This window comes from Procambarus clarkii, chromosome 62 (genome assembly GCF_040958095.1).
Source record: "Procambarus clarkii isolate CNS0578487 chromosome 62, FALCON_Pclarkii_2.0, whole genome shotgun sequence".
NCBI classification, from domain to species: domain Eukaryota; kingdom Metazoa; phylum Arthropoda; class Malacostraca; order Decapoda; family Cambaridae; genus Procambarus; species Procambarus clarkii.
Window position 1 is genome coordinate 28058842 of NC_091211.1, and position 14443 is coordinate 28073284.

A 14443-nucleotide genomic window follows, 5' to 3' on the forward strand; every position below is an offset into this window, starting at 1 on the left:
ATTCCATTGATTGGTCTTCCTCCAAAATAATCTTTCCTGCCTCTACTCTACACAGACGCCGTCTTGTAGAATCAGCTCTTATTAACAATGTACCCAACATGAACTTGAGTCCTGGCTTTGTTGCTGTGGACTCTTCCCTTTCACAGTATATACTCAAATGCTCTAATCTTTCTAACAAACGTGACTTAACATAAGCTTTCCCCCTTCCATTTCTTTCTTTCTCTTTCCTTTTCATTCTCTCTTCTCCCTTTTTCTGTTCCTTGTCTTCTACGCTCCCTTGCTATCCTCTTCTTATTCCTATTACTATCTCCTTCGGTGGTTATAATAGGAGCTGCCTCGTATGGGCCAATAGGCCTGCTGCGGTTCTCATTACTGCTATCCCCTACACCTGACTTTCCTCCTCAGCTCTCTCTTGCCTATTTAATGCCTGTCCCTACCTGTCCTCATCACAATCGACTTGAGAATGGTCCAGGACGGACCGAAACGTCGTCGTCTCTTCAATTTCTAGTGTGTGGTCTGGTCAACAAAATTAGCATAATTGTTTCTTTTACCTTATATATTCGATGATGTTACCCCTTTTAAGTCTTGGTATATTTGTTGTGGTTTCCAGTTCATAAATAAATTCCGCTACAGCTTGTTCAGGATGAATGCAAGTATGCATTACATTTTCTATTAGTCACCCATGTTAACTTTCTAACGTTTTCTGCGAAGAAAGAGAAATCGCTTGGACATACCCTGAATAAAAAAGTATTTGTTATAATTTCTGTTGTCACTACGTAAAGTAAGCAAATTATTTACACTTCTAATGGAACTAGAATTGTTAATATATAAGTTTAATAGATTGTATTATGCCTCCAATGTATAGTTAGTGTCTATAGATAGTGATTCCTTTAGCCGGTAACCTGAGGGCCCTCAAGATGTTCCACATTCCAGATCAGTCAGACCTGGACAGTTAGTGTGACGCTACCAAGGGGGGAAGACCTAACTCTTGTGACGCAACTAAGAGGAGGGACCTTGTACCTGTGACGCTACCAAGAGGGGGGACCTAGCTTGTACCTGTGACGCTACCAAGAGGGAAGACCTAGCTAGCACCTGTGACGCTACCAAGAGGGAAGACCTCGTGCTTGTGACGCTACCAAGAGGGAAGACCTCGTGCTTGTGACGCTACCAAGAGGGAAGACCTCGTGCTTGTGACGCTACCAAGAGGGAAGACCTCGTGCTTGTGACGCTACCAAGAGGGAAGACCTCGTGCTTGTGACGCTACCAAGAGGGAAGACCTCGTGCTTGTGACGCTACCAAGAGGGAAGACCTCGTGCTTGTGACGCTACCAAGAGGGAAGACCTCGTGCTTGTGACGCTACCAAGAGGGAAGACCTAGCACCTGTGACGCTACCAAGAGGGAAGACCTAGCACCTGTGACGCTACCAAGAGGGAAGATCTAGCTAGCACCTGTGACGCTACCAAGAGGGAAGACCTAGCACCTGTGACGCTACCAAGAGGGAAGATCTAGCTAGCACCTGTGACGCTACCAAGAGGGAAGACCTAGCACCTGTGACGCTACCAAGAGGGAAGATCTAGCACCTGTGACGCTACCAAGAGGGAAGATCTAGCACCTGTGACGCTACCAAGAGGGAAGATCTAGCTAGCACCTGTGACGCTACCAAGAGGGAAGATCTAGCACCTGTGACGCTACCAAGAGGGAAGATCTAGCACCTGTGACGCTACCAAGAGGGAAGATCTAGCACCTGTGACGCTACCAAGAGGGAAGATCTAGCTAGCACCTGTGACGCTACCAAGAGGGAAGATCTAGCACCTGTGACGCTACCAAGAGGGAAGATCTAGCTAGCACCTGTGACGCTACCAAGAGGGAAGATCTAGCTAGCACCTGTGACGCTACCAAGAGGGAAGATCTAGCACCTGTGACGCTACCAAGAGGGAAGATCTAGCACCTGTGACGCTACCAAGAGGGAAGATCTAGCACCTGTGACGCTACCAAGAGGGAAGATCTAGCACCTGTGACAACTTTATACAAAGCAACGATCTACCAAAAAGTGGAAACCCCATCTAGGTGTATCCGAAAGTGAAACCATAATTGAGCCACAGGTTTCAGCGAACACTTCGAGAGTCACTCGTCGTGGAATTGAAATGATACAGAGTTAAAGTATCGGTTAAGACAGCTAAAGAAACATCTGTTGCTTGAACCCAAGTGAGAGCGGAACAGCACCTGTGTCACAGACGCTGAGAGAAGACCCGGACACCGTGGGGATGCCTCGCAACTCGCCTCTCGTCGCTCTGTGCCTCCTGACAGTCTGTGCTTCACTAGGTAGGCCTATGATAATGTAAGCCAAGTATCGCCTGGCCCTCTGTGCTCTAGTACTTCAAATAAGTCTATTGAGGTGTAAATACACACACAGGGATGAGGCAGCTCAAGCTATTCTCACCCCGGTCAGTACAACGTGTTTATATATATAAATAGACACATCAAAATCAACTTATTACTAAACATTGCGATTGATAAATATATAAATTTCTTCCCTTGCACATGCAGTATGTTACCAGACGTATACACAAATACTTTTATGACTTGCTACACAGACAATTTGCAATAGACATTCAGACAATTCAACAAAAGGTTACAATCTTGGTGCAAAATTCTTATGTCTCGCCAGAATATCATCCATTTTAATAAGTTCAGATACTTTGTTGCCTGGTGTTGAGGCACGAACACGAGCAGGTCCTCCCACAAACCACGCCACAAAGCAACACTCACCACATGTGTGTACTCACCTAGTTGTGCTTGCGGGGGTTGAGCTCTGGCTCTTTGGTCCCGCCTCTCAACTGTCAATCAACTGGTGTACAGATTCCTGAGCCAACTGGGCTCTATCATATCTACACTTGAAACTGTGTATGGAGTCAGCCTCCACCACATCACTTCCTAGTGCATTCCATCAGTTAACTACTGACACTGAAAAAGTTCTTTCTAACGTCCCTGTGGCAAACACTTGGAGGTGCCGGGGATTGAACCCGGGCCTTCTCACATGCGAAGCGAGCACTCTACCTCTGAGTTACACCCCCGATACTACATGTATGTATACCTGTCTTATTGCCGTACCATGTGTATGTATACCTGCCTTACTGTGGTACCATGTGTATGTATACCTGCCTTACTGTGGTAACCAGTGCACGTACTGTGTATGACGATGGCAGTCGCCGGCTTCCTGTCCCCGTCCTCAGGTAAACTCAGGTACTCTGAGATAACTTTAGATACCAGTTTCCCCTACTCTAGTAGGATCCAAAACCTGTACTGGCATGAAGGTTGTGACGTCATAGTGACGTCACACCTTGTGAACATCCTAAATAAAACGTTTTTTCTCTTATTCTCCTAGGATAGGCTGGATTAAGTTATATTTGATTAGTTTGAGTTGGATTACGTTTGGTTTATATATGTTAGCGATGAGCAGTAGCCAGTTATAGTGCAGCGATGACGTAGATCATTGCATACTTTCCTCAGGTCTTAGATCCTACTGGTCTGGAGAGGTAGGCATGGAAGGGGTGTGGAGAGAGGCAGGCTTTGAGCGGGTGGAGAGAGAGGCAGGTTTGGAGCGGGTGTGTGGATAGAGGCAGGTTTGGAGCGGGTGTGTGGATAGAGGCAGGTTTGGAGCGGGTGTGGAGGCAAGGGGGGCGTTTGGGAGGGGAAAGTTGGGGTTCCTGACACAGGAATGTCTGCCCGCTGGAGAAAGTTTGGGGAGCATAGGCTATCCAGCCGTGCGCTCCCAGATGCTGACCTGATTCTTCTTGAATACTCCAGTGTGTATATAGTTCCCCATATGTGGAACACATATACATGTGTTGTATAGGTAGCAATACATGCTAAGCCTTACATAACCGCTCACACCACATACATGTTAGAGCCATTATGTTGAATGTTAAGGAACACATTTCTTTCTGACATAAAATGGTCACAAGTGAACATTTTCTTTATGTTAATATTGGTATACACGGTGACCAGGAAGGTTGCCTGGTGTTGTGCCTGGAACACGAGCAGCAGTGTTGCCTGGTGTTGCGCCTGGAACACGAGCAGCAGTGTTGCCTGGTGTTGTGCCTGGAACTCGAGCAGCAGTGTTGCCTGGTGTTGCGCCTGGAACACGAGCAGCAGTGTTGCCTGGTGTTGTGCTTGGAATTCGAGCAGCAGTGTTGCCTGGTGTTGAACCAGGAACATGAGCAGCAGTGTTGCCTGGTGTTGTGCCTGGAACTCGAGCAGCAGTGTTGCCTGGTGTTGTGCCTGGAACACGAGCAGCAGTGTTACCTGGTGTTGTGCCTGGAACACGAGCAGCAGTGTTGCCTGGTGTTGAACCAGGAACTTGAGCAGCAGTGTTGCCTGGTGTTGAACCAGGAACATGAGCAGCAGTGTTGCTTGGTGTTGAACCAGGAACATGAGCAACAGTGTTGCCTGGTGTTGAACCAGGAACACGAGCAGCAGTGTTGCCTGGTGTTGAACCAGGAACACGAGCAGCAGTGTTGCCTGGTGTTGAACCAGGAACACGAGCAGCAGTGTTGCCTGGTGTTGAACCAGGAACACGAGCAGCAGTGTTGCCTGGTGTTGAACCAGGAACATGAGCAGCAGTGTTGCTTGGTGTTGAACCAGGAACATGAGCAACAGTGTTGCCTGGTGTTGAACCAGGAACACGAGCAGCAGTGTTGCCTGGTGTTGAACCAGGAACACGAGCAGCAGTGTTGCCTGGTGTTGAACCAGGAACACGAGCAGCAGTGTTGCCTGGTGTTGAACCAGGAACACGAGCAGCAGTGTTGCCTGGTGTTGAGCCTGGAACACGAGCAGCAGTGTTGCCTGGTGTTGAACCAGGAACACGAGCAGCAGTGTTGCCTGTTGTTGAACCAGGAACACGAGCAGCAGTGTTGCCTGGTGTTGAACCAGGAACACGAGCAGCAGTGTTGCCTGGTGTTGAGCCTGGAACACGAGCCAGGTATAAAACCAACAACCCTGGAAAATACTCATTAGATGAAATGAGGAAAGTTTTCACGGGTCGCTGCAGGGGTTCCCTTTCCCAGTCATGGGCACAAGTTGTGGGGGTATTAAGGCACGCACGATGCACGCACGATGCACGCACGCACGCACGCACGCACGCACGCACACACACACACTGTTAATTGACAGTTGAGAGGCGGGACCAAAGAGCCAAAGCTCAACTCCCGCAAGTACAAATAGGTGAGTATACACACACACACACACAACTTAATACCCAAATGAGCCACAGAGACATTAGCAAGAATTTTTTCAGCGTCAGAATAGTTAGTAAATGGAATACATTAGGCAGTGATGATGTGGTTGACGCTGACTCCATACACAGTTTCAAATGTAGATATGGAGCCCAGTAGGCTCAGGAACCTGTACACCAGTTGATTGACGGTTGAGAGGCGGGACCAAAGAGCCAGAGCTCAACCCCCGCAAGCACAATTAGTTGAGTACACATACACATTTTCCCTTTCTTTAAGGAATTAGTATAGCTATGAGCGGGTATTATATATAGGAGCAGCAGCAGGCCAGCCATATCCCAAGTGTGCCTGCAACTGACCTGAGTTATGAGGCTTCTGCACGCATGCCTCTCTCTCTCTCTCTCTCTCTCTCTCTCTCTCTCTCTCTCTCTCCGTCTGTCTGTATATCTGTCTCGTCTGTCTGTATGTCTGTATCTCTGATTCTCGTTAAAAACATTTACCACTTTATGAAAATGTTTAAGGTAAGGTGAAGATAAGGCATGGGGAGAAAGCAAGAAGCCAGTATGACAGCCTAAAACTATTTATATTTCTAGTAAACTATTTCATCCTTATAGTTTCCTACCTAATGCTGTAAAGTCACACTGTATCTAGTGTTATCCAAGTCCCCCAATATATGTACCTAAGCCATACAACTTTACCATTGTAATCATTGCTATCATCTCATATCATGGTTGTTATATTGAACGCATGTTTTACTGCATTATACCTTGAAATAATCCTCAAATTATGCTACAATGTACCTGTTGATAAGCCTCAGATTGTACTTTAATGTACCTACTAATCTTTGTCAAATTTTCTTACAATGTACCTGTTAACCTTTCTTCAATTTTGCTAGAAATGACCTACTTAAAATTCTCTGTTAGATTAGGGACCTGCCCGAAACACTATGCGTGTATTTACCCGTATTTACCCACGGCTTTTCTAAATATAAACTTATCCAACTCATACCCATTGTTTTGTGTTCTGACTTGTGTTCGAGTCCGAGTGGGAAAATATTCGTTCTTTAATTAATATCAAGGATTTACAAGAATGTAAAAACTTCAATGCTATGTACTCTCTAAACCCAATATACCTCTTTGTATATAAATACATACATAAAACAGGATAATATATAATCATGATATATACTGACCTGCACATGTACTGATATACTGACCTGCACATGTACTGATATACTGACCTGCACATGTACTGATATACTGACCTGCACATGTACTGATATACTGACCTGCACATGTACTGATATACTGACCTGCACATGTACTGATATACTGACCTGCACATGTACTGATATACTGACCTGCACATGTACTGATATACTGACCTGCACATGTACTGATATACTGACCTGCACATGTACTGATATACTGACCTGCACATGTACTGATATACTGACCTGCACATGTACTGATATACTGACCTGCACATGTACTGATATACTGACCTGTACATGTACTGATATATAGGCCTGCACATGTACTGATATACTGACCTGCACATGTACTGATATACTGACCTGCACATGTACTGATATACTGACCTGCACATGTACTGATATACTGACCTGCACATGTACTGATATACTGACCTGCACATGTACTGATATACTGACCTGCACATGTACTGATATACTGACCTGCACATGTACTGATATACTGACCTGCACATGTACTGATATACTGACCTGCACATGTACTGATATACTGACCTGCACATGTACTGATATACTGACCTGCACATGTACTGATATACTGACCTGCACATGTACTGATATACTGACCTGTACATGTACTGATATATAGGCCTGCACATGTACTGATATACTGACCTGCACATGTACTGATATACTGACCTGCACATGTACTGATATACTGACCTGCACATGTACTGATATACTGACCTGCACATGTACTGATATACTGACCTGTACATGTACTGATATATAGGCCTGCACATGTACTGATATACTGACCTGCACATGTACTGATATACTGACCTGCACATGTACTGATATACTGACCTGCACATGTACTGATATACTGACCTGCACATGTACTGATATACTGACCTGCACATGTACTGATATACTGACCTGCACATGTACTGATATACTGACCTGCACATGTACTGATATACTGACCTGCACATGTACTGATATACTGACCTGCACATGTACTGATATACTGACCTGCACATGTACTGATATACTGACCTGCACATGTACTGATATACTGACCTGCACATGTACTGATATACTGACCTGCACATGTACTGATATACTGACCTGCACATGTACTGATATACTGACCTGCACTTGTACTGATATACTGACCTGCACATGTACTGATATACTGACCTGCACATGTACTGATATACTGACCTGCACATGTACTGATATACTGACCTGCACATGTACTGATATATTGGCCTGCACATGTACTGATATACTGACCTGCACATGTACTGATATACTGACCTGCACATGAACTGATATACTGACCTGCACATGTACTGATATACTGACCTGCACATGTACTGATATACTGACCTGCACATGTACTGATATACTGACCTGCACATGTACTGATATACTGACCTGCACATGTACTGATATACTGACCTGCACATGTACTGATATACTGACCTGCACATGTACTGATATACTGACCTGCACATGTACTGATATACTGACCTGCACATGTACTGATATACTGGCCTGCACATGTACTGATATATTGGCCTGCACATGTACTGATATATTGGCCTGCACATGTACTGATATATTGGCCTGCACATGTACTGATATACTGACCTGCACATGTACTGATATATTGGCCTGCACATGTACTGATATACTGACCTGCACATGTACTGATATACTGACCTGCACATGTACTGATATACTGACCTGCACATGTATTATACACAGTAACGCTGACAGGAGCATCATCATGTTACCAGTGTCACGTCACACCTGGAGGTCATCAATATGAGTCACGTTTCCCCCACAGGATCCGCCTCCATCCTGAGCATGTTGACCCCCGCTATAGAGAGAGCTGCCTCCTACGGCTACTACATCCTAGGCTACGACCAGCCAGCCTACCAGTACGGCAGCGGAGAGATAGACATCCCTCATGTCAAAGGTAGGTGTACTCTAATCGTGGGAGATGTACACATGTACATCGATGTACACATGTAGACGTGGGCACATGTACTCTGCGTTACTGTATTTACTGTTTTTATTTATTACTGTATTTGTGTCTGCAGAATCGAGCTATCAGCTCTTGGATCCCGCTATTCAAATAATTATATTTTTTTCCTTACACGGAGCAAAACTCTTGAGTGTACTCTGGCTCGGGACAGATACATCCACTTCAAGTCCCTGTGGTGATTATATTAAAGTGTACGTCAGAGAGGCTTCACCAGGGATGCTTATGAACCTTTATTAGTTTGTTTTAACTAGTTTTCTTTTATATTATATATATATTATATACACATACACACACGAATTCTTGCTATTCCTCCCACACCATACCCCCACAAGGCTGACAGTATCCTCCTGACAGAGCCCATCTGGAACGGTCACATCCCGGTGGGGGACTTTCTCTCGCCGCTGTTGTCTGCTCTGGGCGGCGGTAAAGGCAGCCACGGATATGGTTACGATGACCGCATCGTCAGAGGTAAGCAGTACTCACATTGTCTTTGTGTAGCCGAGGTCTAGCTCCCTAGCCCTGCCTTACAAGCTTTCCCCCCCCCCTCTCGGAAGGCGTCATTTGTAGTAATCATTTGGGAGTGTGGGGGGAGGGTGGATACCTTATTAATGCAGGAATAATTAAAAATAGAATTCTGTTAATTAAATAATATTTGCAATAACTAGTTATTATTTATTCTTAAACTGTCCTATTTTGGAACATGAGAAAGTGGCGGAGGTATGATGACACGGGGTATGGCACCTGGAGGTATGATGACACACGGGGGTATGGCACCTGGAGGTATAATGATACACGGGGGTATGGCACCTGGAGGTATAATGACACACGGGGGTATGGCACCTGGAGGTATAATGACACACGGGGGTATGGCACCTGGAGGTATAATGACACACGGGGTATGGCCCCTGGAGGTATAATGACACACGGAGTATGGCACCTGGAGGTATAATGACACACGGGGTATGGCACCTGGAGGTATAATGACACACGGGGGTATGGCACCTGGAGGTATAATGACACACGGGGTATGGCCCCTGGAGGTATAATGCCACACGGGGTATGGCCCCTGGAGGTATAATGACACACGGAGTATGGCACCTGGAGGTATAATGACACACGGGGTATGGCACCTGGAGGTATAATGACACACGGGGGTATGGCACCTGGAGGTATAATGATACACGGGGGTATGGCACCTGGAGGCATAATGATACACGGGGGTATGGCACCTGGAGGTATAATGATACACTGGGGTATGGCCCCTGGAGGTATAATGACACACGGGGTATGGCACCTGGAGGTATAATGACACACGGGGGTATGGCACGTGGAGGTATAATGCCACACGGGGTAAGGTACCTGGAGGTATAATGACACGGGGTATGGCACCTGGAGGTATAATGACACGGGGTATGGCACCTGGAGGTATAATGACACGGGGTATGGCACCTGGAGGTATAATGACACGGGGTATGGCACCTGGAGGTATAATAATACACGGGGGTATGGCATCTGGAGGTATAATGACACACGGGGTATGGCACCTGGAGGTATAATGCCACACGGGGTAAGGTACCTGGAGGTATAATGACACGGGGTATGGCACCTGGAGGTATAATGACACGGGGTATGGCACCTGGAGGTATAATGACACGGGGTATGGCACCTGGAGGTATAATGACACGGGGTATGGCACCTGGAGGTATAATGACACGGGGTATGGCACCTGGAGGTATAATGCCACACGGGGTATGGCACCTGGAGGTATAATGCCACACGGGGTATGGCACCTGGAGGTATAATGCCACACGGGGTATGGCACCTGGAGGTATAATGTCACACGGGGTATGGCACCTGGAGGTATAATGCCACACGGGGTATGGCACCTGGAGGTATAATGCCACACGGGGTATGGCACCTGGAGGTATAATGCCACACGGGGTATGGCACCTGGAGGTATAATGCCACACGGGGTATGGCCCCTGGAGGTATAATGACACACGGAGTATGGCACCTGGAGGTATAATGACACACGGGGTATGGCACCTGGAGGTATAATGACACACGGGGGTATGGCACCTGGAGGTATAATGATACACGGGGGTATGGCACCTGGAGGCATAATGATACACGGGGGTATGGCACCTGGAGGTATAATGATACACTGGGGTATGGCCCCTGGAGGTATAATGACACACGGGGTATGGCACCTGGAGGTATAATGACACACGGGGGTATGGCACGTGGAGGTATAATGCCACACGGGGTAAGGTACCTGGAGGTATAATGACACCCGAGGGTATGACACCTGGAGGTATAATGACACACGGGGGTATGGCACCTGGAGGTATAATAATACACGGGGTATGGCACCTGGAGGCATAATGACACACGGGGGTATGGCACCTGGAGGTATAATGACACGGGGTATGGCACCTGGAGGTATAATGACACGGGGTATGGCACCTGGAGGTATAATGACACGGGGTATGGCACCTGGAGGTATAATAATACACGGGGGTATGGCATCTGGAGGTATAATGCCACACGGGGTATGGCACCTGGAGGTATAATGCCACACGGGGTATGGCACCTGGAGGTATAATGACACACGGGGTATGGCACCTGGAGGTATAATGACACACGGGGTATGGCACCTGGAGGTATAATAATACACGGGGGTATGGCACCTGGAGGCATAATGACACACGGGGGTATGGCACCTGGAGGTATAATGACACGGGGTATGGCACCTGGAGGTATAATGACACGGGGTATGGCACCTGGAGGTATAATGCCACACGGGGTATGGCACCTGGAGGTATAATGCCACACGGGGTATGGCACCTGGAGGTATAATGCCACACGGGGTATGGCACCTGGAGGTATAATGCCACACGGGGTATGGCACCTGGAGGTATAATGCCACACGGGGTATGGCACCTGGAGGTATAATGCCACACGGGGTATGGCACCTGGAGGTATAATGCCACACGGGGTATGGCACCTGGAGGTATAATGCCACACGGGGTATGGCACCTGGAGGTATAATGCCACACGGGGTATGGCACCTGGAGGTATAATGCCACACGGGGTATGGCACCTGGAGGTATAATGCCACACGGGGTATGGCACCTGGAGGTATAATGCCACACGGGGTATGGCACCTGGAGGTATAATGACACATAGGGGTATGGCACCTGGAGGTATAATGACACACGGGGTATGGCACCTGGAGGTATAATGACACATAGGGGTATGGCACCTGGAGGTATAATGACACACGGGGTATGGCACCTGGAGGTATAATGACACGGGGGTATGGCACCAGTGTGTGAGGCAGCGAGGCCACAGTGTGGCAACACACAAGATGTACCAGACAGTAACAAAGCCAAGGCGCTAGTATATAAGAATTACTTACATTTGATGTTTCTGTTGGCGGTAAGTAGGCACCCGGGAGATAGGCGACTGTTGTGGGGTGCATTCTGAGCCAGGTCAGCTGTTGGCCTTGGGAGACCTGGATAGGTTTACAGGGTTGTTGTTGTTGGTATGAGGACCTGTTATAGTGTGACCCGCTCACTTGAATTACTACGTCAACATTTCGTTTTCTTTGACACGTGGAGTTATGACTCGCTTTCATAATACTAATGATGCTTCGCGTAATTTTTGTATACTAATTTGAGATGTAAATAGTGTATCATGTGCTTTATTTGTTTTCAAAATAGTGAAAAATACTAGTTTAGAATACAAATTCGGCACTAAGATCAGTGCGTGATTAATTATTTCATAAGTAAATTATAGTGATACGCATTTAGTCAAAAATGTATTTCGATGGTTTAAATCGTATATTACTATATGGTTGTTACAACGAGCAAATTATAACGTACTGGTCATACAAGCAATATAAAGACAAGATGTTACTCTCCTGTTCAGTCAGACCAGACAACACACTGATATTACTTTGTTTGATCTTTCTAAACTTATTCACTCTTGTGTTCATGATGATATCCTCATAATGCACCTAGAGTTTGTCAGTGCAGACTACTGTTTACCTGTTTGATGGATGATTTTATCATCACGTAACTATTTTTTTTTAATACCCTGTACTCCCCTTCAAATAGTCTAGGGTAGCTGCACAAATGCAGATGTGCCTAAATGTGTTAATTTAAAAAATCTAAACGATGGCTCTCTAACAGCGATGGATACCCGTGGATGAACAGTGAAATAAATTACTAGATCTATCATGAGATGATTTCGGGGCTTTTAGTGTCCCCGCGGCCCGGTCCTCGACCAGGCCTCCACCCCCAGGAAGCAGCCCGTGACAGCTGACTAACACCCAGGTACCTACTTTACTGCTAGGTAACAGGGGCATAGGATGAAAGAAACTCTGCCCATTGTTTCTCGCCGGCGCTTGGTATCGAACCCAGGACCACAAGCCCAGCGTGCTGTCCGCTCGGCCGACCGGCTCCCATAGTGGTGCTGACCTCATGTACCACTAACACCAAAGCTTCGGCCCTCTTCTCCGTGATATTTGAACTTTGAGCGACTTGTATATGTGACCGCATGACATTATTTACTCATACATGTGACCACGTGACCTTACTTACTCATACATGTGACCACGTGACCTTACTTACTCATACATGTGAGCACGTGACCTTATGTACGTAACCCCAACCTTGTGTAGCTGACCTCGTGACCTTGATCTTGCCTCACCAGGTTACGAGAACCGTCTGGGACTCCGGGTGGCCGTGCCGTACCTGGGGGACTTTCAAGTGACCCGCGAGATCGGTCCGGGTAGGTTCCTGGACAAGCTGGGACCCGGCGAGTATCCATACCCAGGAGTGAGTATCTCATCTTGCTCTTCCTATTCTATCAATACACTCGAGGTGCTGTACTGTCACGCTCAAGCTGAAGTACTGTCACGCTCAAGCTGAAGTACTGTCACGCTCAAGCTGAAGTACTGTCACGCTCAAGCTGAAGTACTGTCATGCTCAAGCTGAAGTACTGTCACGCTCAAGCTGACGTACTGTCACGCTCAAGCTGCTTTGGGGGGTAGAAATAGCCTAAGCTACGCTATCCCTTTGAGATGTATTTCTTTCTTGTCTTAATAAACATACTTGAACTTGAACAAGTTGCTTTGCTTGATACTCACAATGAAGCTGTTTGATAGTGTCATCAATTGTAGTAAAGCTGTCCAACTAGTCTTCTCACAATAGATTATTAACCTCATGTTTGTCAGAATTAACAACCATTGATGTGATGTGTTTGTTTCTTAGCTCAAGTCGGCAGTGTCACACAGCACAAGTTATGGAGGAGGCTACGGGGGAGGAGGCTACGAGGACAGCAAGCCCCCAGAGTCCGGCTCCTACATCCCAGACAATACAGCTGTGTACCAAGGCATGAAGAACTACCCCTGGTACAGGAGGTAGCCTCCGACCTCTGCTTACCTTGCCTTCTCAGTGGTGCATCGAGACAGTATAAGATAAAATAAAAATTGTCGAATTATATATCGTATTTATATTATTTTTCGTTATTTATTATGTAATATGTTAAATATAAATTGAAGTGACCAGTTTATACATTGTATATTAAACTAACCTGAAGTTTGACTGTGTGTGTATTCACCTATTTGTGACTGCAGGATCGAGTTTAAACTCTTGGACCCCGGTTGACTAATTCACTAACTGTTGACCTATCATATCAACTTTTAAAAATATATATAAAATATATATTTTATAAATATAAATAGTATAGGTCCCAGACAGAAGGATCAGGGAGTGGATATAATTCCGACACTCACACTGGAGGCACACATAAATATGATAACATCGGCAGCATATGGGACGCTGGTAGATATACGAAAATCCTTTCGAAACCTGAATCAGGACTCTGCAAGAGAATCGGCCAACCTTCCATGTCCTGCTTTATTTTTGTTAC

At 46.4% G+C, this 14443-nt stretch overlaps 2 protein-coding genes and 1 non-coding gene across 3 annotated transcripts in view; 1 reads left to right on the forward strand and 2 right to left on the reverse strand.

Annotated features, from left to right (window-relative positions):
- LOC123766398 (ribosomal biogenesis factor) overlaps nt 1-12209 on the reverse strand; it is a 41185-nt gene extending 28976 nt beyond the window's left edge. Inside the window, exon 1 of the mRNA XM_045755464.2 lies at nt 11925-12209. The gene's annotated coding sequence lies outside the window, so the exon portion shown is untranslated. The remainder of the gene's footprint in view (nt 1-11924) is intronic.
- On the forward strand, nt 46-14103 carry LOC123766397 (uncharacterized). The gene is made up of 5 exons (XM_045755462.2): nt 46-2322; nt 8303-8434; nt 8858-8971; nt 13223-13347; nt 13783-14103. The coding sequence occupies exons 1-5, from the start codon at nt 2265-2267 to the stop codon at nt 13933-13935; spliced, it is 582 nt and encodes a 193-aa protein (XP_045611418.2). The 5' UTR covers nt 46-2264; the 3' UTR covers nt 13936-14103.
- TRNAA-CGC (transfer RNA alanine (anticodon CGC)) lies at nt 3003-3074 on the reverse strand. Its single transcript has one exon. It is a non-coding gene; the product is annotated as a tRNA-Ala (tRNA).
- Nucleotides 14104-14443: the final 340 nt, after the last annotated feature.